Genomic DNA, 26,894 nt, shown 5'->3' on the forward strand with positions numbered 1-26,894 from the left:
TAAGGTATTTTAAGTAAATTTTTTACTATGCCAGAATTAAGCAGTGATTAGGCTGAAACTGTATTTACCTGCATTTTATGCTTTTAAGGACCGAAATCACACAAGTACTGCTGGTATCCGCTTATTTCATGCCAGTAGCTTGCGCAACTCAGATTCGTATACTACTCTTCTATGTAACCCTGTGATGTGCGAGCGATAAGTACGTTGGGAGGGAGCGAGATACACATAGCAATGTCGGACGAACGAGTGGAACATGTTGGGTGAGACGTTTTGGAAAGTGAACACTTGGTCGGTCGGCCATTTGTGCGAAGAACACAAATGTAGATTTTTAGTTTTAGATTTTTCATTCGTGTTCGAAAGACCGATGAGTGTGGATATAATATAATAGTGCTGTCGTTTTGCGTTTCTGATAGAATTTTCACACACACACAAGTGACATGTGTGTACGCGTATGTGTGTGACTATATAAATTTTTATAATTGGCGCGTAGCAAACTCAAAGAAAATAGTTACATTAGAAGTAAGAAAAAGCCAAGTGACTAAAGCAAATTGGTCCCATAAACGTTCAAGTTAAACAACAAAGACGCGGCACAAAAACGCAATTGAGTGCAGTGCAAACGTGAATAATACAAAGTGAAAATTGCCCACGACCAGTGAAAATCGCAAAAGTACCTTCATATAACACATTGCTATAGCATCAAGAAAAAAAAAAACAAAAAGCAAAAAGAAAATAATTCAACAGAGTACAGTGAAAAATTTGGGAAAATCGAATTGCATGCATGTTTTATCAAAGTAATATTGAAATAGAAAAACTCGCGTTCAAAACTGTAGTAGAAATGGCACCCTGCCAAGTGCATCCAGTTATAATTCATACGAGCAGCAGTACCGTCAGTGCTAGGATTCCCCCAGTTCGTCCCAGTGGAGGGGTGCGCAGAAATCTCTTCGGTCAACCCGACCAGCGTGAAATGGTGCGCCATTTCGACAATGAAAATGCACGTCAACGTAAACGTTTGGATAATTACAAAATTATTGAACCGATCGCGCTGAGTAAGGAAAACAATAAGGAATCTGAGACTGGCAAAGAATCTTTCCCTGGCCTAGTCGCCACGGAGTTGGAGGCACATGAAAGAGATTTACAAAAACAAAAAGATAAAAATAATAGCGATGTGCTGTTATTACGTCGGGAGCAGCTCGAGACGACACCTACGTTGTCCGCAAAAAATAAACTAAGAACGCCGCTTACCAGCAACCGCATCACCACCGACGCGGGCACTGAAGATGCGCGTTACAAACCCTACACCAAGCAGTCATTAATCACTGGTGAGTCAAATTGACGAATCTAATTATTTTCCAAACCAAATAGTTAGTTTTTATACGACGCCCTGCGCGCCAATAGCAGTTAAAGGACAAAAAAAATAAATAGTTTTTATAGATTTCATCATAACTGTTAAATACACCGCGCTAGATTTCTAGCAATAATATGGCAACTCGCAAAACACCTGATTCATCATTTCATTCCCTTTTTCTTTGGCGCGCAGAGACTTCCTTGCAAGGACGTAACGAAAACGCGCAAAGAAGGTAGTTTTGTTTAATTTGTTGGGTTTCTGCTAAGATTTACCCGAAGCGTCAGCGGAAGGTGCGCGCACTCTGCTTGGCGGTAATTTTTTTCCATTTCAACCCTTGTTATGAAATCAATGTCGCAGTGTTGCCACAACATACAATAATTATTTTGTTTGAGTCTCAACTTGAAAATTTTTTTACTTAGCGCGAGTGAACGCATTTAGGGCGTGCGTTTATTCACCAATAGAGAAAGTTTATTTGGCGAAAGCTTTTTTTTCAGAATGTTTTGCTATGGCTTTTAGTCGCACTAAATTATTTATCCGAACATAAATTGTGGAAATAGTGCTGCTATTGAAAAGTACGAAATAAATGAGCGAATGAGTGTTTAATTTTTAATAACCTTTTTTTAATCTTATAAATTTATATTTATAATTTTTATGAATTAATAACTTTTTATTTATCTTATTTATCTTACAAATTTATATTTAATACAATTTTTTAACATTTTTTGTCGGTAACTTTCTTTTACTATTTTATTATACAATATAATATAGCTTGACATTTTTATTTTATTTATTTATTTATACAATAATAAATTACAGTACAAATTTGTATTTTATTATTATTTTACTATACAGATATAAGTTGATAAATGACCTATTTACCATACGTAGGCGCACCAGTAACACAGATCGTCAGCTGGCAGGTCACATTTTTTATTTTTAGTCATCATGCGCTGATAGCCCTGGCAGCTAATGATCATTAGTAAATTTTTAGCAAGTTAATTTACTTAATTTTGTCAATAAATTATAATAATAAAATAATATTTTTAGTCATATTCAGATATACTGGAGAATTGCCCTCAATCTAAATCGCACTACCTCGAGATGAATTTTTTTAGCCTTGTCAATACTAAATATTTCACAACCTTTACAAAGTTTTTACTCTCAACAATTTTTAAATATTCTGAAGGTATACAGTGTCCAAAGATATTCCTGTGGAGTTTTTTATTTTTTATAGTATGCAAGATATGTAACTTGTTATAATGCATTATTGTAGTTGTTGAATAATAATAATATATATTTTATTTAAATGCATTTAACTTCATATTGCCTCATAAAGTTTTATTTTGTTTAATTATTATTTTCTTATTAAATTCACATATTTGATATTCCTGTGTATGCATGTCGTTTTTTATATCAATATATGCATATACACATACAAATGCACATATGTATTTATAGTGTATATACACAGATTTCATAAGACTCACTTAGATAGATATATAACTTTTTTATATTTGTTTTTAATTTTTTTATATAAATATTTTTTTAATTTGTTTTTATGTATTAATTTTTTTAATTTGTTTTTATGTATTAATTTTTTTATATATTTTTGTTTTTATATATATATTTTTTTATTTCTATTTTTCAACGATTCTGAGACATTTTTGAGAAGCGTTGCATAATTGCAACTAATATATCGATAACGATTCATTTAATAATTGACCTTGTTTTAAGAAAGCATTTTAATCGTCTTTAAAAGAAGAATTCAGCCGAATTATGCTGGATGCTGCATCGTTGACATCCTTTTTTAATCGCTGTTTGTGAGCTAAGGCAAATTGCTTCATTACTTCACTCAAAGTCATATATAGAGTAGAATGGGGTAAGATAGGTCATTTTTTTTTGGAGAGCTCTTGCTACGGTGTTTTTGCATTGATTTTGAAAAATAAGCAAGATTTTGAAAGGTTATTTATCTGCTAACATTTTGGTTATACTGACTTATGTTTGGCTAAATATTTTGGAAGCTGCATTCAATAAGACAAAGGTACTTTTTTTTCGATATTTTCAAAATCGGGGGGCACGATAGGTCACTATATGTGAGGGGAAAAGAACAATGTACATGGCTTGGAAATTAACGTTTTAACTTTTATTTATAGAGTATGAATACTGCACATGTTATAAAAGTTAGGAATTTTTCTTTAATTCATCACGCGAGCACGTAATGTTTCGAACGGAATTTTAAATTGTTTAGAGGCTGATCGAACACTAGCGCCATCTCGGACTGCCGCGATTGCGTTTTTTGCGTCCTCTTCACTTCGTTTCGGCGTTTTTTGCACATAATTACGCACCATTTTGCTGCAAAAACAATTAAAATTTATTTTATTCAATTAAAAGTAGTGACCTATAATGCCCCCAGACGGCTGACCTATAGTGCCCCCAAGCACATGTTTTATGTTAGTGTCGATATTTTTTTTTAAAACAATAATATCAAAAAACTAACACATTATTCGTGTTCAGCATTATTTTCTACGTAAAATAAAACTCACCTGACAAATATTTACATGCATTAAATGCAGTGCACCGTAGAATAAAAAAAATGCTATGTCGGAGAAAAGCTCACAAAAAACTAAACGACGGCAGAACTAGGATAACCAATCAATGGTGACGGCCGAAATGACAGTCGCGAACGTTGTTCCCCACCACGTATTCAATTCACATAAGACGAGTTACCTCTGCAAAAACAGTGCGACGAAAACCCCACCTACCTATTGTGCCCCCATACCTATCTTACCCCATTCTACTCTACGTTTATACATACTCGTACATTAGTATGCCATTGAATATTCCTGTGAGTATTCATTATAAGAATTTTTTCGCATTAACATGTTTTTTTGCTTGAAACTTTTCTTATGTCCTTTATAGTCCTTTACAAAGGCTTAGCATTCAAAATACACTTTTATTAATATGCATATATTAGTTTAGGGGAAAGAAATGCATTATTTTTGGTTAAAATTTTTGCGCAAAGTCGATGCAAGTTGTTCTGCTAGAAATCCACAAATTCGATTCCCTCTTTTCAAGTAGTGAAAAGCTACGGGTTTAGCTAAAGTATTAAATTCACCCCACTCACCTCGAAGTTCCAATTGGTATGACTTAACCCTATTACCGACCTCGGCGATACCTTAACCAATACAAAATGCATGTAAATGAGCTAAAATAATCATAAAAATGTACTTATAAATATGTTTAAATGTATATAAGTTTCAATTTTAGTTCAAAATTCAAAAAAATGTATTAATTTTCATCAAAATTTCACATTTCATATTCAGAAATTGCACGTGGTACATTTATGTTATATAATTCAATTTTCATTCGAAATTTAGAAAAATTTTAAATTTTCCTCTAAATTTTTAACTTTTAAATCTTTATATTTCAAAAATTTTTGGGGTATGCAGTAACATGGCTAATGAAATGAAATGTAGCAAGATCTAGATGGTTTAAAAATCGTGTTGATTTCTAATAATTTTTTTTTTGTTTGGGTTCCTTCCCCTAATTTAAACAAAATATTTTTTTAACTATACTGCGCATTTTCTAACACAAGAAATTAATTATCATAAAAACAAAACCGTCACCTTAAATCTTGTACTTATTTTACCGAAATTTCATAACCCTTATACATAACTGCGTACCTGAAAATTGTTTAAAGCTTATATGGAAAAAATTATTAAAAATTAACGCGAATTTTGTGCCACCACAAACTTGCATTTTATTGCACTAAAATTTAATGGGCTATAAAACTGCACACCAAAAAATATCATAAAAATTAAAACAAAAAAAAATGTTTTATTAAAATTTGTTATAAAAAATTGAAAAGTTCAAAATTAGTAAAAATCGACGGGAATTTTTGCCACTACGAACTTGCATTTTATTGCACTCAAAAATTTAAGCGGCTATAAAAATGCATACCAAAAATTAAAAAAAAATACATTTTATTTTAGTTTATTATAAAAAATTAAAAGAATAATTTATTTAAATTTATAATAAAAAACTAGAAGCTTCACAATGTTGATGAAAATATATCGAATTTTTGGAAATCTTTAACAAATATTTTTTATGCTACTCATTAAAAGTATCAAATTTTAATGAAAAATTGAATTAATATGGTCTTTGTTATATATATATTAGAATCAACTATAATTTTATAAACCCGTAGCCGAATGAGTTGGTGCGTGATTGCCATTCGGAATTCACAGAGAGATCGTTGGTTCGAATCTCGGTGAAAGCAAAATTAATAAAAACATTTTTCTAATAGCGGTCGCCCCTCGGCAGGCAATGGAAAACCTCCGAGTGTATTTCTGCCATGAAAAAGCTCCTCATAAAAATATCTGCCGTTCGGAGTCGGCTTGAAACTGTAGGTCCCTCCATTTGTGGAACAACAGCTCGGCCAAACACCTAACAGAAGTGTACGCGCCAATTATTTATTTTTTTTATTTTTAATAATAATAAAATAAATTTAAAAAAATAATATAATAAAATTGTATTGTATAATACAATTTTTTAATATTATAGTAAAATTTTATATTTTAATTTTATACTTTTTATTATAATAATAAATAAAGTTTTATAATAATAATATTTTGATTTATTACCTTCAAAACTTCACTTATAAGTTTATTTTTTTGAGCATTGCCCAGTCGTTGAATTATCTATACACCTAATAATTCTCTCTTTACACGATCTACATATATTATATATTCCCAAAAAAAATCGTTTTAAAAGGAGATTTTGTGAAAACAATATTAAAAAATTATTTTTAAAGTTCACTTAAGAACTTATTTTGTGCTCCCACATTTTAATTCATTTATAAGAAGTAAAAATCTAAAAAATCTACTTTTCCTGAAACTAATTTTAACGCTTCGTACATGCGTCGAAAAAGTAGATTTTTCTATAAGATTCAAGAAAAATTCATAAAATATTGAAAATCGTGCTAAAGCAAAACAATTCGTGTAAAAAATGTTCATTTTTTTTTAACCGGTGTTAAATCAAATTCGTGTAAAAAGAGAATTAGGCGTACTCTTGTTATTTGCTCCCTATTAACATTGCGCAGGCTCTCTACTATTTTTAATAATTTCTAACTTCTCTTGTTTTTTTAAGGTATTCATCTACAGTTTATATATATTCAGGTTGTAAAATGTATCAAATTATATATTATAAAAAATATGCCAAACGAAAATTTTTATTTGCTGAATGTATGATATTACAGATCTTGTAAGACTGTAGAAAGAAATAAAAAATATTTGAATTAAAAATAAATATGTGGTAATGTTATAGCTCTGCTAAGTAAATATATGTATGTATATGTACGCGTATGTATGCAAACAGGCTAATGATTCAAATTCTTCGTATGCTTTTGGCGGGCATTACTACTACATTCGCCTTTTACATATTGCATCCATACATACATTTGCATTTACGCACATGCCCGTGTAAATCTTTGTTTATTTCACATTTGGAAATGTGTGCACATCAATTCATTTGGCTGTCATGCATTACACTCAATAGTACATATTCCTTTACAAGGTGCATTCACTGAGATTATATCTGCGCACATACATACATATACATACCTAGGGTATTTTCTTTTGGGCGCCAAAAATCGTAAAGCGTTTTTATGAGTGCGCTATTTGTGTGGTGGTGCTATTGGTTGTTGGTTTGGTAGTGCCTTTCCGAGTTCAGGTGTCCTCTTTTCATTTTCAAATATATTCTACATACATTTCAACACATTTACAATTTTGTTTGTATACGCGTAGTTTTGAAATTCTTTTTGTGTCCACTCAAACTAACATGTGCATTTTCGTACATATGTATGTACATACTATACATCTCTATGTACGTAAATAAACGCATGTATGCTTGGTTTTCGCGCCCGAAATAATTCCCGCCTGAAAATCTTGCCGGACACATGCTTGCCGCCACACAGCCTTTTTTACAGCTGTTATTGATGGTGTATTCCGCTGCCGCCACTGCAGCTCACCACTTGACATATGTACGTACACAAGTACACACTTCGCCAACTCTTAAGAAATTGTCAATACAAAATTTGGCGGGGAGATGAAATTCCCATACCATCAAAAAGTGAAACAAACACATACGAAAAGACACCGTAACGAATGTTTTGAATGTTTTTGTCACATTCTGCTTGTCCGACTATTCGCTGCGCTCTGTATACGTTTTTGTTACATTTATTAATTTTGTTTTGCTCGGCTGTTGCCAATTTTATTGGCGGTCCGACGATGCGTGGTCACATCTACATACATACATACATACATACATTATATGTATGTTTGAATGAATGTAGCGATGAATAGTTTAAAAATATGTTACAAAATACAGATAATTAAATTAGTTTGTATCGGCATACGGATTTGAAAGGGGAGTGAAGAAAGCGGACATAGGCGTAGATTGAATTTGATTAATATTTCGGTTATAGTTGATTATTTCAATGTTTGTATTACAATTCAGTAGAGAGTGACTAGTATTTAAAAAATTATATTTTTTTTTCTATTTTTAATAAAAAAAATATATATGTAGAGTAGAATGGGGTAAGATAGGTATAGGGGCACAATAGGTAGGTGGGGTTTTCGTCGCACTGTTTTTGCAGAGGTCATCCGTCTTATGTGAATTGAATACGTGGTGGGGAACAACGTTCGCGACTGTCATTTCGGCCGTCACCATTGATTAGTTATCCTAGTTCTGGCGTCGTTTAGATTTTTGTGAGCTTTTCTCCGATATAGCATTTTTTTTTATTCTACGGGGCAGTGCATTTAATGTATGTAAATATTTGTCAGGTGAGTTTTATTTTACGTAGAAAATAATGCTGAACACGAATAATGTGTTAGTTTTTTGATATTTTTGTTTTTAAAAAAATATATCGACACTAACATAAAACATGTGCTTGGGGGCACTATAGGTCAGCCGTCTGGGGGCATTATAGGTCACTACTTTTAATTAAATAAAATAAATTTTAATTGTTTTTGCAGCAAAATGGTGCGTAATTATGTGCGAAAAACGCCGAAACGAAGTGAAGAGGACGCAAAAAACGCAATCGCGGCAGTCCGAGATGGCGCTAGTGTTCGATCAGCCTCTAAACAATTTAAAATTCCGTTCGAAACATTACGTGCTCGCGTGATGAATTAAAGAAAAATTCCTAACTTTTATAACATGTGCAGTATTCATACTCTATAAATAAAAGTTAAAACGTTAATTTCCAAGCCATGCACATTGTTCTTTTCCCCTCACATATAGTGACCTATCGTGCCCCCCGATTTTGAAAATATCGAAAAAAAAGTACCTTTGTCTTATTGAATGCAGCTTCCAAAATATTTAGCCAAACATAAGTCAGTATAACCAAAATGTTAGCAGATAAATAACCTTTCAAAATCTTGCTTATTTTTCAAAATCAATGCAAAAACACCGTAGCAAAAGCTCTCCAAAAAGAAAATGACCTATCTTACCCCATTCTACTCTATATATTTTTTATGTCATGCATCACTTTTACATAGATAATATATACTTTTTCCACTTTTTAATAGAAAAAATATATATTTCTTTTACTTTTTAATAGAAAATGTATATATTTTTTTACTCCTTTATAGAAAATATATTTTTTTTTAGTTTTTAATAGAAAACAATATTTTTTACTTTTTAATAGAAAATAAATATTTTTTTAATTAAATATTTTTTTTTTTACTTTTTAATAGAAAATGTGTTGGTTTTTTTACTTCTTAATAGAAAATATATACTTTTGTTTTACTCTTTAATAGAAAATCTATAATTCTTTTTTTTACTTTTTAATAAAAAACTTATGCATTTTTTTTTTGCTTTTTAATAAAAATATATATGTTTTTAATTAATTTTGTTTTCTATTTTTAATAGAAAAATATATATTTTTTTTTTACTTTTTAATAGAAAATAGATACTTTTTTTACTCTTAAAAGAAAATCTATAATTTTGTTTTTACTTTTTTATAGAGAATCTATAATTTTTTTTTTTATTTTTTAATAGAAAATATGTACTTTGGTTTTACTTTTTGATAGAAAATTTGATATAAATATATACTCTATATTTAATAGAAAATCTATATTTTATTTTTTACTTTTAATAGAAAACTTCTATTGTTTATTTACTTTTTAATAGAAAATACATTTAAAAAACATTTTTTTTTTACTTCTTAATAGAAAATTTTTATTTTTTTTTTGTTATTTTTTATGACTTAAAAAATTAAAATTACTTAGACTGACGCGCTTTGTTAAACTCGGCCGAAATCACTTAAGCGGTTATCGCACCAATCAAAAAAAAAAATAATAATAAGCAGAAAATAAAGTAACTTAGAGTTTTTTCAAACCAGCGACCTCTGCTAAACTCAATTTTATGTATGTATATATGTAACTTTTTATATTTAACAGCAGCAGTAGCATGGAGAAAATAATAAATTTTTATTTAAATAAACTTGAAAAGTTATTTGGAATTGCAAATTTTTGCATTTTTATAATTGAATTTTTATATAATTTTATAGCATTATAAGCCTTGTACAACTTTTTCCATACCTCACTAATAATTGGCCGAATATCGGCTCTCAAGTCGACAATTGTAGCAATTGACAAACCAGTCTGTAATAGTAAACTGCTAGAACAACAACAACATGTGTCCAAAGTAGTCCCAAGGCGTCACGCCACATGAGCTAGGAGATATTTTTTCAATGTAATATTCAGCAAATTTTTTTTATTACCTGTTAAGATTGAAATGAAGCTAAGTCCTGGCTGCATTTCCTTATGTATTTCACCGCAAAAGTGTTGGTGTATGTAAGAACTGAATTCCCAAACTTTTACAAAAGCCTTCCTGACCGAATTTTTGTTTCCAAAAATTAATCAGCTAAACATCGACCACATTTGGTTCCAATAAGACGGCGCAACTTGCCATACAACGCTTACCATCCGATTTTTTGCAATATTCAAGCCACCATTGACGCCTTACGGCCAGATTTATTGGAAGAAGTAGTAAAAAATTGGACTAATCGAATGGATTAAGTATGTCACTAGTAGCCGCGGCGGACATACGTATCCCGGATATCATATTAAAAAAATTCATGCCATGAAATTATCTACCAGAGTATAAAAACAAACTCATTCCAACAATATTTCTGTCTTCTATTATCATTTTAAGTTTTAAGTTCTCAATCTCTTTAAAAACCACCCGATATAAAAGTATATTAAACATAATTTTTACAGATATTTCTAGGGGAAGTAGTTGCTTCCTAAAAGGCGATTGTTAGAATATTTCTATAATTAAATTTTCACCACCCTATATATAGTGAGCATATTGAGGAAGTTTTTTTGGCAGACTTGAGGTAAAAGTAGACTCTAAAAGAATATCGTCGATTTTTGAGTACTTTTCATGACCTGTTAGAACTTATTCAGCGAAATCGAGCATTTTTATTTCAAGTGTTTGGGTATGCAAACATTTTATTAAAAAATTTCCATTTTAGAACTGAATTTATATTCCAAGCCTTGATAGAGTTTTAATTTAATTGCCTGTAAAATTTAATTTGCATGCGCGCGTTCGCCACCGCCTTTGATAAAAAAATATTCCTTTGATTTAATGCACTGGCCCCGTAGTACAGTTGATCTTCAGTTAGTGGCGCACGAATTATTATTCATTAAGGGGTTAGGCCACTCTAGGATTTTCAAAATATCGAAATTTTTTTTTTGCTTAAAAGATGCTTTAAACTCTTTAGAATATAAAACAAAAAGTCCTATGCGTGAAAAAAATGTTTATCTCTAATATTTCGCACTTTTGCGCGAGCGCCTCTGACGTCTCTGACACGACTATTCAAATTTAAACCGTGTTTATCTCAAAACGTGATTTTTCAAAACTGCACGCAGCATAACACAAACAATTTTTAATATTTTCACTTGTAATTGTGCAAGGATCTTTAGAACATTATTCCGCACTGAAATACGTACGGATTTTTTTATTAATTAATTAGACAAATTTTTATAAACAATTAACGGTTCCATTTTAGATGAAAAATTCTACTTTTGACTTCAAACATCTGCAAAATACACAAATTTCAATATTTCTAAAATCCCGTACGTATTTCTACAGCTATACTCACGTCGATTGAGAAGAATTTTTTTAATTTGGTTTAGGTGGACATTTACGTCAGTTGTACTGCGTGCCGTGAAGTGCCTTTTTCGCAGGGCGCGTTCAGAGATTCACTCCAAAGGCGCCATTTTGTAATATTTTTCAATAAAAATATTTGTAATTACACTTAAATACATGCTTAATAATATACTTAAAAAGTTTTTTCCTAGCACCTTTCTTTCAATGTAAAAAAAATCCTTAAAAAACTGCTTTTTTTACAGTAGCTAGAGTGGCGTAACCCCTTAATAACTACTTGCCCGCTTCCAAACAGATATGTGTGTATGTGGTTTTATATGATTAATTTACATATATACATACATATATGCCTACATGCATACAAGCGTGCGTATTGATTATGTTTCTGTTTTAAAAATATGTGGCCTGACTTGTTGTTGATCTGACTGCGTCTTCGGTCTTCTGCTCTTAGTTTAACTGTCCGCAGCATTGTTGGTTTGCTCATTTGTTTGCATATCTCTTCTACATTCGGGCAGTATTGACGTCGATGAGTGAGCCCGCCTTTTTATCCAATGCCACTGTTGTTGCAAAGTGTTGTCACCAATAAAATGCGCTTAATTTTTTGGCAATCATTCAAAGCATATAGCAAAAAACAAATCATGAAAGAAATATATAGTATGTATGTATGTGTGTATAAAAAATAGAATAAAAAATGCATAACAAACACAAAACTCAAAACTCAAAATCGTTAAGTAAGAAAGGTCGAACAAAAACAGAAATTGCAAAGACTACTTCTGTGGGTATAAAAATAAAAGTTACTTTTTCGTTGGCTTCAAAAACAAAAACGTCATTACGAAGAGTGGCATAACGCGCTCGTCGCAGGTTTGCTGTATATGTATGTATGTATGTATGTATGCAAAAAACCACAATCACAATAACATCGAAGTGAGTATGAAAACAAGCAGAAAATTTGTCAAATGAGCGCCAAAATATTTGATAGCAATTCATTCTAGAGTCGCGTACACATGAAACGTAATTTTACTTTTTGCGTAAACAAGTCACAATTCCGCCAACAACAGCGTTGATAATCGCTATTTTTCGGCTTCACATTGACGCTACTATGGCTGTGCTGCCACGCCATGATTGCCTTAGTTATTAGATGCTTGGTTATAATTGGTCTTATCAGTTTCTATTTTGGAGACTTTCTTTTCAGAATTTAGCAATGTCTTCCCGCCACTTGGCAGTGTTTGGGCTCAATGCGAAAGTATGTGTGTATGTGTATGTATTAAGTGCTGTTGTATTTTTTATTAGTTGAAAGTTTATCAGTATTGTTTGACTAATTTTTTTATTTTATTTTTTTGTTTTTTAAATCGCAAGTAAGATGAAAGTGCCGAGTCTAGTAAAGTTTCAGGTAATACTGATACATACATCCATATGTATGTTGTATGCAAATACAGTGATGTATAAAAGTCTACATACGTTTTCGTTGATTTGATAGTCTGACACATTTTAAAAAAAGTTTCATTTTTTAATTGCAATGAACTACAAAATCCATTATTTAACATGAAATAACAAAGTTATGGAGGGAAAACGCAAAAACATTCTCGACAAAAGACTACTTAAATAAAAGAAAATAAATAATTGGAGCGTGCAATTTTGTTTAGGTGTTTGGCCGAGCTCCTCCTCCTACTTGTGGAATGCGTCTTGATGTTGTTCCAGATATGGAGAGACCTACAATTTTAAGCCGTCTCCGAACGGCAAATAGTTTTTTTTGAAAAGTTTTTTCAGAAATACTCTTGCAGGTTTGCTATTGCCTGCCGAGGGGCGACCGCTACGCACCAGCCATTCGGCTACGGCGGCCTACGTACAGTACCAAAAAAAAAAACTTACTTTTGTGTGAAAACTTTACTTAAGCCCAGATAATGTTGCTTTTTTTGGCATTTAGTTGGTCCGTTGTTTGCACCATTGCCCACTTGAAGCCGACATGACATCTAAACAACTGAATTTGTCAACTCTGTAGACGTTAATTCTGTTCCCAGCTTCTATTATGCGCTCTGTGAGTACAACAGTGCTAGAAACCTGGGTTTTGCGTTCCAAAATTTTCAGTAAATGTTCCAATATATTTAAATGTTGGCTTTGCTGTAGTGTGCATAATCGTCGTGGTGCATAGTAAAGCAGCCAATTCTTAACAAATTGTGTGTGTCTGTGTATATTTTTTCTTCCAAACTTTTGCTCTTCTATCGCTGCTATATTTATTAACCCCTTGCCTTATGAAAGATTTTCTCGTGCGTAAAAACAATATCGTATTTGATACGACACTTTTCGCAAAAAAAGTCATCACGTGTCTAACGTGTTTAATACGAAGCTCTCACTTTAGGCACGAAAGTAAGATTACGGCTGCCACACGTTATTTTAAAACAAAAGGGTTAGACTTTGACTCATTTCTAAGCAAAACTTTTTGCCAAAAACCTGTCCATTTTTCTTTATGTGCTTTGGCGAACTCCAAGTGAAGTTTACGGCCTTTTTTTTCAGATATTAGGGGGATTTTGCTTGGTGTTCTACTGTGGAAACCATTATTGTTTAGAATCCTTCAAATTGTTATTGGATGGGCATGCTTTTCTGATATGATTGGTACATATGTTTTGCTAATTTTGAAGTATGTATTAACTTTTGGATTTTTGTCCCCTTCCATGCGAATCAAATGGATGTCTCTGCGAGATAATTTCTTCGGGCGGCCACTTTTGTCCATCACTGTACGTCACACTTTTTGTTGTTGTCAAATTTCGATTTTCTGAGAAAGGCTAAACACGCGAATAATAGTCAGCCTGGTAGCTGACGCTGTAACCTAACTATTAAATTTTGTGAAATGTATTAATAAATTAAATTTAATCCATAATTATATTTAAATCAAAATTTAATTTAATTCAATAAATAAATAAATATTCCTCAAGTCTGTGCATCCCTACTGGCTTAAACCAGTTTGAGTGCACTTATTTTCCATCAAAAGTATACTTCTAAACGTAATGCAAATTGAAAATTTCATGAAGGAAGTGTTTTTCAAATAATAGGAAAAGTTTCCAATTATGGAAAATCGAAGGTAAGGGTTAAATTTTGGGGTTTTAGGGGCTTTGAGGGAAAAAACATTACCATTTTTATTGCAAATATTTAAACATTTTTGTAACTTGCAACTGTGTAGAAACTTGTAGCCGGATCGGAACGGAAGATATGTACGTAGATATTTTATGAGAAATTGTATAACAGCAGAAATACACTACATAATCAAAAACATATGTACGAATGCGTACAAGTAAAAATTCTTAAAATTTTTGTTTCAGCTCGATTAAATATGAAAATGAAAATTTTTGAAAAGTTGCGATTAAATGTATTTAAGGGGTTAGGCCACTCTAGGATTTTCAAAATATCGAAATTTTTTTTTTTTGCTTAAAAGATGCTTTAAACTCTTTAGAATATAAAACAAAAAGTCCTATGCGTGAAAAAAATGTTTATCTCTAATATTTCGCACTTTTGCGCGAGCGCCTCTGACGTCTCTGACACGACTATTTCAAATTTAAACCGTGTTTATCTCAAAACGTGATTTTTCAAAACTGCACGCAGCATAACACAAACAATTTTTAATATTTTCACTTGTAATTGTACAAGGATCTTTAGAACATTATTCCGCACTGAAATACGTACGGATTTTTTTATTAATTAATTAGAAAAATTTTTATAAACAATTAACGGTTCCATTTTAGATGAAAAATTCTACTTTTGACTTCAAACATCTGCAAAATACACAAATTTCATTATTTCTACTCACGTCGATTGAGAAGAATTTTTTTAATTTGGTTTAGGTAGACATTTACGTCAGTTGTACTGCGTGCCGTGAAGTGCCTTTTTCGCAGGGCGCGTTCAGAGATTCACTCCAAAGGCGCCATTTTGTAATATTTTTCAATAAAAATATTTGTAATTACACTTAAATACATGCTTAATAATATACTTAAAAAGTTTTTTCCTAGCACCTTTCTTTCAATGTAAAAAAAATCCTTAAAAAACTGCTTTTTTTACAGTAGCTAGAGTGGCGTAACCCCTTAATATATGTATATATTTTTTTTCAAATCAAGGATAACGCCAGTATTTATTTACATATATATATATATAACATAGTATACCTTCTGCTCAAATATGAACGAGACTTTATCAATAAAACGCTCCGCGGATGACATATGGCAAAAATAAATTTTTTGTTTTATGGTAGGACTGTTATAAGCTTACATGGCAAATTTCAGCGTGATATGTCACATAGTTTGTTTTCTGTGCTACTGTAAACAAGTCAAGCTCGAGTGTGTTCTTCGAATTTAACGATGGAAATTCAAGTTGAACAAAGAATTTGTTTGAAATTTTGTTATTCCAACAAAATTTCGGCTTCAGACGCCTTAAAAATGTTGCAGACAACCTATGGGGACTCTGCTCTATCGCGTGCACGTGTTTTCCAGTGGTACAAATCGTTCAAAGAGGGCCGTACATCAACCCAAAAAACCACGCCAAAGTCGCTCAAAAATTAAGGTTATGCTGACTGTTTTTTTCGATTTCGAAGGTGTGGTGCTGAACGCTGAATAAAGATAAAATAAAAATTGAACAATAATTAACCGTTTATGTTTTATTAAATCAGTCTCGTTCATATTTGAGCAGAAGGTATAGTGCCTGAATGTATGTTTCTATATCTAAATAAATATATTTGGATATGTGCCTCATACGAGTATTATAGGTGTGGTAGCATTCATTTAAGTTTAGTATAAATTTCTCCTATTAAGTATTAAAGCCGAAATATGTATGCACATGCATGTATGTATGTATGTACTATATGTACGTTTCTATGTTTTCGATCATGCCTATAAACGTCAGATCATTCAAACAAACATAAGAATGACGGACAAAGCCCATAAATGAACAAAAGCTGCACGATGGAGCAAATCTCGTCACAGTTTTCGGCGCGACTACGCACAGTTAAACTGTACCACCATCTCGTCAACAGCGGTCGCTCAGCGAGCCAGATTGTTTGTCTGTTGTTTTGTACGTACATATGAGATACTCTTCTACACCAGCACATGAAACGAAATTCTGTAGAGAAATCGAATGAATAATAGGAGTTATTTATTTAATTTATTTCATTTTTATTTCATCAATATTTATATTTGATTAGAGGTCGTTGAGACATTTGCGTATATTTGTAACAATTTACTTAAGTAAGAAAAGTAATACTATTCCATATCAAGTGCAGTGATTTAAATATTAATTTAATTCCACTTTTTGCCATAGGTAATACTGCCTTTTAAACACCAGTTTTTAAATACAAAAATATGCGCTGAAAGCTAAAGGTAAAATTGCAGAATTCACATTGAGAAAGAGAATGTATGTATGTATGTGAGTGAGTAGGAAGAACAAGAGAGAGAAGTCATAAAATATTCAAATGGTGCACTGGGGTTCATGCGTTTTTCGACGTGTTTGTCGTAGTCGACGTCGCCGTTTTTTTTCCTATTTATTTATGTTCTTTCGGTTTCAACTTTTGCTGTTATTCCTGCTTTTTGTTATTGCTATATAAATTGTATTTTAAATCGTTTTATTTGTGTGCTTTTTGTTCTTGTCGTCATCGTTATGCAGTCGCATTCGTATCTATATTTGAGTGATTATTTGTGCATTTGCAAGCACCACAGTCAGTATGGCAACGGCAAAGGCAAAGTCACTGAGTAGTGAGTGGCCGTTGCAGCGACGGCGGCAGAGGTAGCCGCACCCACAATACACCACCAGGCGCACCATAGCTAGCTATCAGACTCCACCACGTCTGTCACCCTCTTTCATTCTACTGCGCAGAAATATAATACACAATCGTGCTTTCATATTTATTTGTGCTGGCTATATGTACGAGTAGATATTCTTCGGGTATTGCGTTCGCGTGTTATTCCAACAAAATAAAATGAAGAAAAATACGAGTGTAAAAAAGCGAAAAGGCAACTCTCCACTCTGCTTGTGCTGGGTGCTGCCATACTGTGGAGTTTTCTGTATGATCAGTGATTGAATTTTATGTATTTTTTAAATAATAAATAAAAAATATTAAATATTTATAAATTTATAAAATATAATATTCATACATATTAAATATTAAATATTTATTTACTCTTTATTAAATATTATTATATTTATATAATATTATTTATTATTTATAAAATATTTAATATTATATATTACATATATTTTATTATCACGCATTTTAAAAATAATACTATTACATTAAATTAGAATAAAAGAGAGCGTTACTTTTTACTCTTAATCATTTGCGTTACTGTTATTTGTACACATAAAATATACAGTATGTATTTACATTCTTTACATGCATATACTATACCGACATATACATACATACATATGTATGCGTATCCAAAAAAAATGTTCTCGCTTACACCTGCTCCAAATGCCATTTTTACTCTTTCAAAACATTCATATAGCGACTTGGGTAGTTGTGATTTTTGGCGGGAAATCTTGCCGCTGACGACAATACGCACAATAGATAAACATGTTCATACATGCGCAAATATAAAAATATGTATGTATATTTCCACATACGCACTATTTGCGGGTACATATCTACATACAAACTTATCTACATATATCGCTAGCATACTGCTAGGTTGTGAGCTATGCATCTACATACATATGTATTTAAAAGATATATTTCCTCTCATGCTTTTAAACCCATCATTTCTCTCGCACGCTCTTTTGCCTGTTTTTGGTTTTTTGTTGTTTGTGAAATCGCACTTGTATCGCTCATTTACATAGGCACGCAGTTGTTTTGTATAATTTGTTTATTTCATCAATTGCTCCGTGTACTGTTTCTCCACTTCGAACGGCCTTCGGTCGATCTGTACAGTTTTTTTTATTTTTACTTTAATTTATTTTTTAAAGCGAATGTTTAAATACGATACGCATAACCAGCTTTATGCGTGAACATTCTAGTTAGATGTTTTTGTGTGGGTGCATGGATTATAGCTGAAGATCATACCGTATTACCCAATAGGAACTATTTACGATAAAACGTTTTTAATTCCACTGATTATTTTGAAAATCTGTGTGGACAAATACGTAGTTTTTAACTAATACAAAAACAAAAAAGTGGTTGATCGTGGTAATTCGACGCGCTCATATTATTTTGAACACAGTTGTGTATAATTTTCATAGCTACCTGCCACATTTTATTAAAAAATAAGTACCCATAAGAATTTTATTGACAAATTCCCTATATTTCGTAACCTCTCGACTAAATGTGTCTGTACATCTGTACATCTGTAAAATTTCTGTTTTGACTCTGCTCAATTTCCTTATGTGGGCACCTTTGCTGTCTTAATATTTCACTTTCAAAACGGCATCAAACAAACAATCTGTATGCGCGCATACAAATGGCACGGCAAAATGAAAATTGAGTTCTCAAACTAAGAAATAACAGCAGATGCTAAAACAGTGATGACAAGAAAATCTATGAAATTCGTCGTCTCCTCTTGACAATTCTGTTTTAACAGAGCCTTTTTAACACAATGAGATAGTGTAGATGATACCAAAATGTTCTTACATTTTCAGAACCTTTGCGAATACAAGTTTTCGTGGTTTCACTGTATATATAAACTGAAATGATAAATTAAATGACCAAAATCAAGCAATATAGCCTAGTGAGACGGTGGCGTTAATCGGGATTACAGGCCCAGTTAATTCTTATTAAAATTGTAGTGTGATAGTTTTGTCAGTAAAAGTTGGACCGCAGGCAACAAATACGGTTATTACTAACAAATAATTATTTATTTTACTGCTGCGTTAGTTTGTAAGTTTATATAATAATTGTATTCTTATGTAAACTTTTATAAAAATAAAAAAAAATATTTATTTAAAAAAAATTTTCTACTATTATTTCTCAAATAGCTCCTTAATATCAAAACTATTAATGTTATTTCGAACGTATTAGTGCAAACTAGCCCAGTCTTTCTTATTCTTCTCTTTAAAAGTTGCATTACTTTTCATTCATAATAGATATTAACTGTAATTTTTCGGCAATGTTGCCATCGAAAATTCCTCTAATCCGCTGTAATTATGAGAATTAAGTCTAGTTGTCAATCCGCATTAGTTACCCTTAATTCTTGAGATAATTCCGAATCAAGCCGTTAATGACGATTAACGCCGTCGTCTAGGCTATTAGTCTATTTCGCATGGGTAGTAACCCATCAAGGCAAACCTTAAAATTCTAAGCATGTGTAGGTATTCAAGTGTGTTTGTATTCGATGTTATAAGTTTTTGTTGTTTTTCGTTTATTTTGGTTTTAGCAGTGGTCCTATTAGTAAGTCAACCAGAAGATAAAAGACATCACCAGTCTGCTGTGAATGAATTGAATTACATCGTTTATTAGTCGAACAGAAGATGGCCTTTAAATTTCACCTTCAGACCAACACACCAACCGCAATATCCCTTTCTGAAATGCGCTTTTGAATAAAAACACCTATAAATGGATTTGTATGCATGCGGAAATGTATTATGCATGTATGTGTGTATGTATTTACGCGGAAATGTATACAAACAAACAAAGCGCTGACTGTAATGCTTTGCAAGCGATATCGAATGTTATAAGAGTTTGAGTTTGGCACTTCACTATTTTTATAATTTTGTGTGGTTTGTTTTGATTTTGGTTTCTAATTTCTTAATTTAGTTTACTATTTTCCGCTTGACTTTCGTAAACACTTATAATCGTCAGAATAGTAAAATTCGTAAGAAGCGCTCGCGGTCCATAGTACGAATGACCGCAATGTTGACGATTACGACAGCCACGATTATGGCTCGGTGGGAATGTACATACATACATACATATATGAATACATGGGTATGTGTATGCAGGTGAGAAATGACATTTCACTGTACTATTAACAGTAGTGAAGAAAGAAAGCTACGAACGAAAGCAGTTCGCTGTCTGTGCCAGTGCATTGAATCACAACAACACAGCTGTACGTATTCGCGTCGTTGTCGCCGACGTCTTGAACCCGAGGTTTTTGTGCAGCTTAAAGTGGTTGTTGCTATTATTATTATTAATATTATTGCCGTTAACGGTGAGTAGTAAAAACAAATGTTTTTTGATATTTTATTTGTCGGTCATCATTGTCTTCGCATATTTTGTGCATTAAATTTTTGAGAAGAGAAAAGGGAGAAGTGAGGTTTGCCTTAGTAGTGATGTTGTTATGGTTAAGGGTAAGGGGGCGTGAAAAAGAAAAACAGACTTTGTTTACCTTCATGCCAGCACGTTCATCATGTTTTGGTCGAGCATGGCCATCACGAATGCAAAAACAACAAAACCTACATACATAAGTTGCTTACCTACCCATCGCCTAACTGGCTCTTTCACTTTTTCGCTCGTTTAGTTCCTCAATTGTTTGAGTGACTATTGGTTGGCTTTTTAAGTGTGCCCCAGTTATGAACTTGTTGTTGTGTGTGTGTGTGCATGCCTGTGTGCCAGTCGTTGATTTGGATGGTTGGTTCAAAATAGCGTTTTGTCTGCAGAAATAATGGTGAAAACTGGCAACTGCCTGCGAATTTGAGGTTATATTGTTATTAGTTAATTAACTGTTTGTTTATGGTTTTATTTTTATTTTTGTAAATGGAAGTGAATTGCTAATTGCATGCAGAGAAAACTTGCTTTGAGGTCTTTGCGTTTTCGAAAGCAATAAGAGTTTTTACATTCGGTTAAATCCTTTAAGAAAAAGTAGTAAAGAAGTCAATACAAATAAGCCATTTTGAGGAGGTCTTACTTTTGATTTAGAGGCACAGTTTTTCGACTTGATGAAAACAAGGGTACCAATAATATAAAACTTGACCGGCAGTGGCCAAACCCGTTCGACGAAGTCTATTTTCCATTACCCTGCTCAGGAAGTTTGTTATAGAAATCTATTAGAGAATTGAGGCAACATCATATCATCCGATTCCTCAGAATTGTAAAAATGAGGGCGCAGAAGAACAAAGATGAAAAATCAATAAAAACCGAAGATTTCCTTATTGATTAAAATACTTTAAATTTTTATGTAGAATATATGGACAGGCCTAAATAACTAATAATGCGTTTTGGAAGTTATCTGAGCTGAGGATATATCCAAGAATTTTGGTTCCAAGATATAACTTAGACTTTTCACTTCTTGGAAAAAAGTTTAAAAAGCGAGCAGTCCATGTGTACTAATACTCCCATTTCTGAAGACAGTAATACCATGGCCTTAGCATATAACTTTTAAAACTGTTTTAGCACTCAAGGAACAAAGCCTCACTTCTTCTGGTTTTATTCGTCTCGAGAGCAAAATAATATTCCTTCAGAAATCAGGTTCAACTTACCGAACCGACCAGGCTTTATATCCGAAGGTCCGGATACACACACACCCGGTGCATTTTATGTGTTTTGGGCGAGCTTCTTCTATTGGTGGCATACATACGTCGCGCTGATGCTCCACAAATGGAGGGACCCACATTTTCAAGCCGACTGCGAACCGCAAATGGATTTTTATGAGACGCTTTTTCGTGACGGAAATACATTCGGGGGTCCCTGCGTGGCGACCGCTATTAGAAAAAACTTGGTCTATTATTTGGTGCTTCATGCACGGAGATTCAAACCTGCGCACTTCTGAATGGTAGTTGCGACGCACTAACCCCATTTGGTTATGGCAATTTCGGCATTATACAGAACATTTACTTCAACATTTTTTCCAATCTTCGACACATTTACTAAAATAAACTTCCAAAATGGCCTGGAAGATGCGATGCGTTTCAGACTTTATTCCTTAATCGTATCGGAACGGTGTCCCCGTCGCGGCTTCTTGAGCTTGAGGAATAGCCGGAAGATATTTGTTGTATTTTGAACAATATGCTCCATGAGAATTTATGACAAACGGAATGCGTTTTTTTCTAAAAATAAAACATCTTTTAGTTCAGTTCTCAGTCGTCTATTTCCTGTTCAATGCTTTTCGAGTGCTTTACTAATATTTACTTCCATTAAACCTCGAAAGCGTTTTGAGCCATTCGAATAGTTTCACTATGAAACAATTGGAAATAAATAAATGACACAAAGTAAAATTTTACATTTGCAGCAAATAGTTCCTAAAATAGTTCCTTGCTCAAATCATTTTTTTCGCTAAGTGTTGATCACTGAATTATGAATTAAAATTTGAAAATTGCGAAAATCTAATTAACATAGAAGCATACGAAGAGCCTTTCATTTAATTTTAATTTTTTTAAGGTAATTTCAAATCGAATAGCAAAAATTAAATACCATAGACGTAATTGCGTATACGCACAAATACTCATATTTTCTGAGTTTAAATGAAACATATTGGCGCGATCTTTTATTTTTTGTTTTTGTGTCCACTGCAGTGGTGAGATATCATGGGGTGAATTACATCATAGCAGCTCTTCTGTGTCAGAGTCCTCCCCTCAATGCAAACTACTTGCAGTCGCCATCGATCGATCGATGGCTAATTGCATTCTCCTATTTCTTCATACTCGGGCTTGTTTCGAATGGCGTAGTATTTATAAATGTATATACATATCTATTTAAATACTTATGAAAGTAAGTATGTATGTATGGTTGTATGTAGGTTCGTGTCTGTTTTTGTGTGTATGTGGTTTTTAGATTGCATTTCGATTTCGTTCGTCTCCTTATCAACAGCTGGCACAATGCTGTGCATTTTATTGCTATTTCTGCGTCGCAGGTAATGTGACATGTTTGCTCTACTATTTGTTGTTGCTCATCGTCCACTTAAACGATATTTGTGCAGTGTGTACTTTTGTGGAATGAGATGATAAGCGTTTGCATTTGGATGAATGTGAATGGACTTGCAAGCTATTATGAAGGTCATTTGCCGTACGCCATCACACAACATACGATTTTGTAATAGGAGAAGAAGAAAAGCGAAATAATAAAGTAATATACTTTAAGCATTATTAACCAACTATCAACTAATAATTATAAATAAACTATTAATTATTATCTACAACTGTTCAAAACTTCATTGATTAATACTGATTTTTTCTCTTTCTCTTTCCTTTATGTTTACTTTTAGATACAATGCAGAAGCGAAAATCAATACCACCACCATAGATGCTGATGCTGCTGCTAATGACGACGTCGACATCGACGTCATCGACGTTGACATCATTTCGAGCACCCATCAAATCGCTTGAAATTTTGTCGGCTGAAGTTTTTGTAAAGGGTGTCATGATGAAAGTGGTGCGTTAAGAGCGTTTGCAGTTTTATTTGGATAGGAGCGCGCGTTGATGCTGCTGCGAGTACAACGAGTAGCGGTGTGATTTGCACTGAAAGAGTGTTGGTTTTCTACATGGTGATAAGATGCTTAGAGGTGTGGCCACGATCAGAACGTGAACTGGCTCTCAGCGAATTTGATGGAATTAGTTGATTGGCTGACGTAGCAGGGGTCATGATAGCGGTTTGTTTACGAACAAAACGAGATTGTGTGGGTGATTGACGAGAAGCACCAACACAACCATCGCTCATTTTGCTTCGTTGCCGTCTAAACAACGATTGATTGCACGCATGGGTGAATATGTACGTGTTAAATGAGCGAGCAGCAATTTGCTGCCGAGTACCCGATGAGGTGGCAGCCGAAGTTGTTCGCACAGTTTTGTTGTTCACCATAGCTGATGGCCAATCCTGGTAATCTATCATCCTGGGTTTTCTAAAAGTATTTCTTATTTACATATCAATATAATTGAAGACAAACTTTGCGGCAAAAAAGGAAAAGCAGAGAAGTAGAAGAAATTTGAAAATATGCAAATATTGTTGCAATCAAGAATTATTTAGAGATCATTGAAAGTGTTTGCAATTATTATTATATCTTTTAAAACGTTTAGTAAATTTTATATGTTGGCAATTGGATGGTAAGCTGTCGCTATTAATTATTTTGAGTAGTTAACTAAAATTGGTTTCATATTTTCGTTAGCGGCTTTTTAGAAGATTATTGACTTAAATTACGGCACTCAGAACATTTACAGCACGCTACTGTTTGCTGGACTGCGGTATTCTATTCTAAAAATTTAGTTAAATATTAATAAATTATATAGATATTTATATTACTTTGAATGAATATGCAAGGCCTTTTTGATTCGCCAAGCGTTTAGCAAGTGGGGAATAGATGAAGCAACTGGTATAAATAAAATTATGTTCGTAGCGCAGGAGAAGAGCTGCCAAAAATATGAGTATTTGTAGGACTGTGTTCATAGAGGTCAACTTTTATTGCTTCAACTCGTTACTTGTGACTAAAAATGAACAATTCCAACTTGTGTGAATACGACGGGTAACGTCAAAAGAGAATTGCAAGGTTGAAGCAACAAAAGTCTCCCTGTATGAACGCGGCCTAATGAAACTCTCTTCAAAGAGAGTTGGCAGCATTGACAATAGTGAGTTATACCAGTTTTGTGAAGTGCAACCGTACTCGTTTACGGCGAATCTTGCTAGATAACTTTGTTGTTGCGTTCACGTGCAAATTTTTCGTCAGATGAGCGGAGCCCAGAGATAGCGAGCAGATTAGTGGCGAATCGAAGGCGCTAGTGCTGTAATTTAGTCTCTAGTTCAGCTAGTTAAAACTGCGGGCAGTGTACAAGTCTGCAAACTAAAGAAATTACCTAATACCGCTAATATTTTGAGGTTTACTTAGTTTTCAATAGTATGAAACGAATTTTAGTTAATTATGAATTCAGCAATATCTCGAAAATCACAATATTTGCTTGAAACTTTTTGCAAAAATCAAAATTTACGAATTACATACCTTAGCGAATATAAATAAAAGCATATGTTTTCAAAAATGTGACTAAAGTGAAATAATTACATGAAAATTTCTCACTTAATAGGACAATTTTCACGTATTTGTATGTATGTATAGCTGACAAAGTAGTCCACAGCCGAATTAGAGAAATTATTGTATTAATTTGCTTAATTTTATTATTATTTTTTATTTTTTAAACATTTTTATTTTTTATTTCTTTTTGAAATATTTTTATTTTTTATTTTGTTTTTATTTTATTTATTTATTGTTGTTTGTTTTACAAGAAAACCCTCCTTTCAATGCTGGAACCAACGCGCTGTTTAATATTAAGACAAATATTGACGCAATCACTTAGCATTACCTAATCATTACACAGGCCAACAAAGTGCAGCCGATCGTTCTAAATGGCTAAATGATCGATGGGCTGTAGAGCGCACATATAGAGTAGGTAATAAAATAGTAACAGAAAACAGCAATTTTGTGCCCAGAGCAGCTGGCCAGTGCAATTTTACTTTTAGCAGCGCCTGCACATTTTTGTTTTGTTTTTCGAATGTTTTAACATTTTTAAAATGTAATTTTAATTTTTTGTTACTATTAATTATATTTTTATTTTTTTTATTTTTACAACTTCATTTTTAATATACCAACGCGCTAGTTGTTGTTCTCCACCATGTCAATCGTTCGATTTGTTGGCCTGTGTTATTAACCAAAACATTCATACAAAACTTTGGAATGATCTCACTTATGCAATGATGTAGTGTGTGTATTAGAGTATTATTTTTCCCTTTTAATAAAAAATAAAAATTACCAAAAAGCACAACAAACACTACATTTTATAAAATCTAATTATTTTAATTGAACGTTAATCGAATTTGTATTTTTATGCGTAAAAAAGCTTACAAAATTTTTAATTAAATGAAATTTTGTTTTAATTTACTCACAATTCAAAGAATTTCCAAACATAGTTGAAGCAATAAAACGAAAAATTATAAAAAGAAAAAACAAAAACAAAGTATGTGAAAAACAACTTTGCATTGACATAACTAATAATTTAAAACTAAGCAAAATCACCCAAATTATTAAATATCCATATACTTTTTTGTGTTGTATAAAATGCACTGAAGCATATGCACGATTAAGTGCAATGACAATAGACAAAAAACCAAAATACAAATACAAACATTACAACAAAAATAGCAAACAAAGGAATTACAAAAATCCTAGCAATTATGTTTTTGTAGGCATCATTTTATTTACATAACTATATAATTTTGTTTTGCTGCTATGCATTAAGCAACTTCAGAGTCTTAAATTTGTTCATACATTTTATTATCGATCAATTACTATATAAATACTATTTTAGTTCTTTAGTGACAATTTTTTAAGGTATACGTATATTTTAAATTAAATTTAAATTTAATTTGTTTTATTTAATTTTTAAATATTTTTTTTTCGTTAATTTGTACATAGATACGACAAACTATGCTATGTATGTAGTAGTAGTGCATATGTATGTATATGTGTGTTTGTGTGCATATGAGCTGATCGTTTGT

General features: G+C 32.4%; 1 protein-coding gene across 1 annotated transcript; it reads left to right on the forward strand.

Annotated features, from left to right (window-relative positions):
- The first annotated feature begins 319 nt into the window (after positions 1–319).
- LOC128855255 (uncharacterized) lies at positions 320–25,529 on the forward strand. Its single transcript, XM_054089988.1, has 2 exons — positions 320–1,319; positions 23,623–25,529. Exons 1-2 carry the CDS (start codon positions 779–781, stop codon positions 23,658–23,660), a joined length of 579 nt encoding a protein of 192 aa, XP_053945963.1. The 5' UTR covers positions 320–778; the 3' UTR covers positions 23,661–25,529.
- Positions 25,530–26,894: the final 1,365 nt, after the last annotated feature.

The sequence above is a fragment of the Anastrepha ludens genome, chromosome 2 (assembly GCF_028408465.1).
Source record: "Anastrepha ludens isolate Willacy chromosome 2, idAnaLude1.1, whole genome shotgun sequence".
Classification (NCBI taxonomy): domain Eukaryota; kingdom Metazoa; phylum Arthropoda; class Insecta; order Diptera; family Tephritidae; genus Anastrepha; species Anastrepha ludens.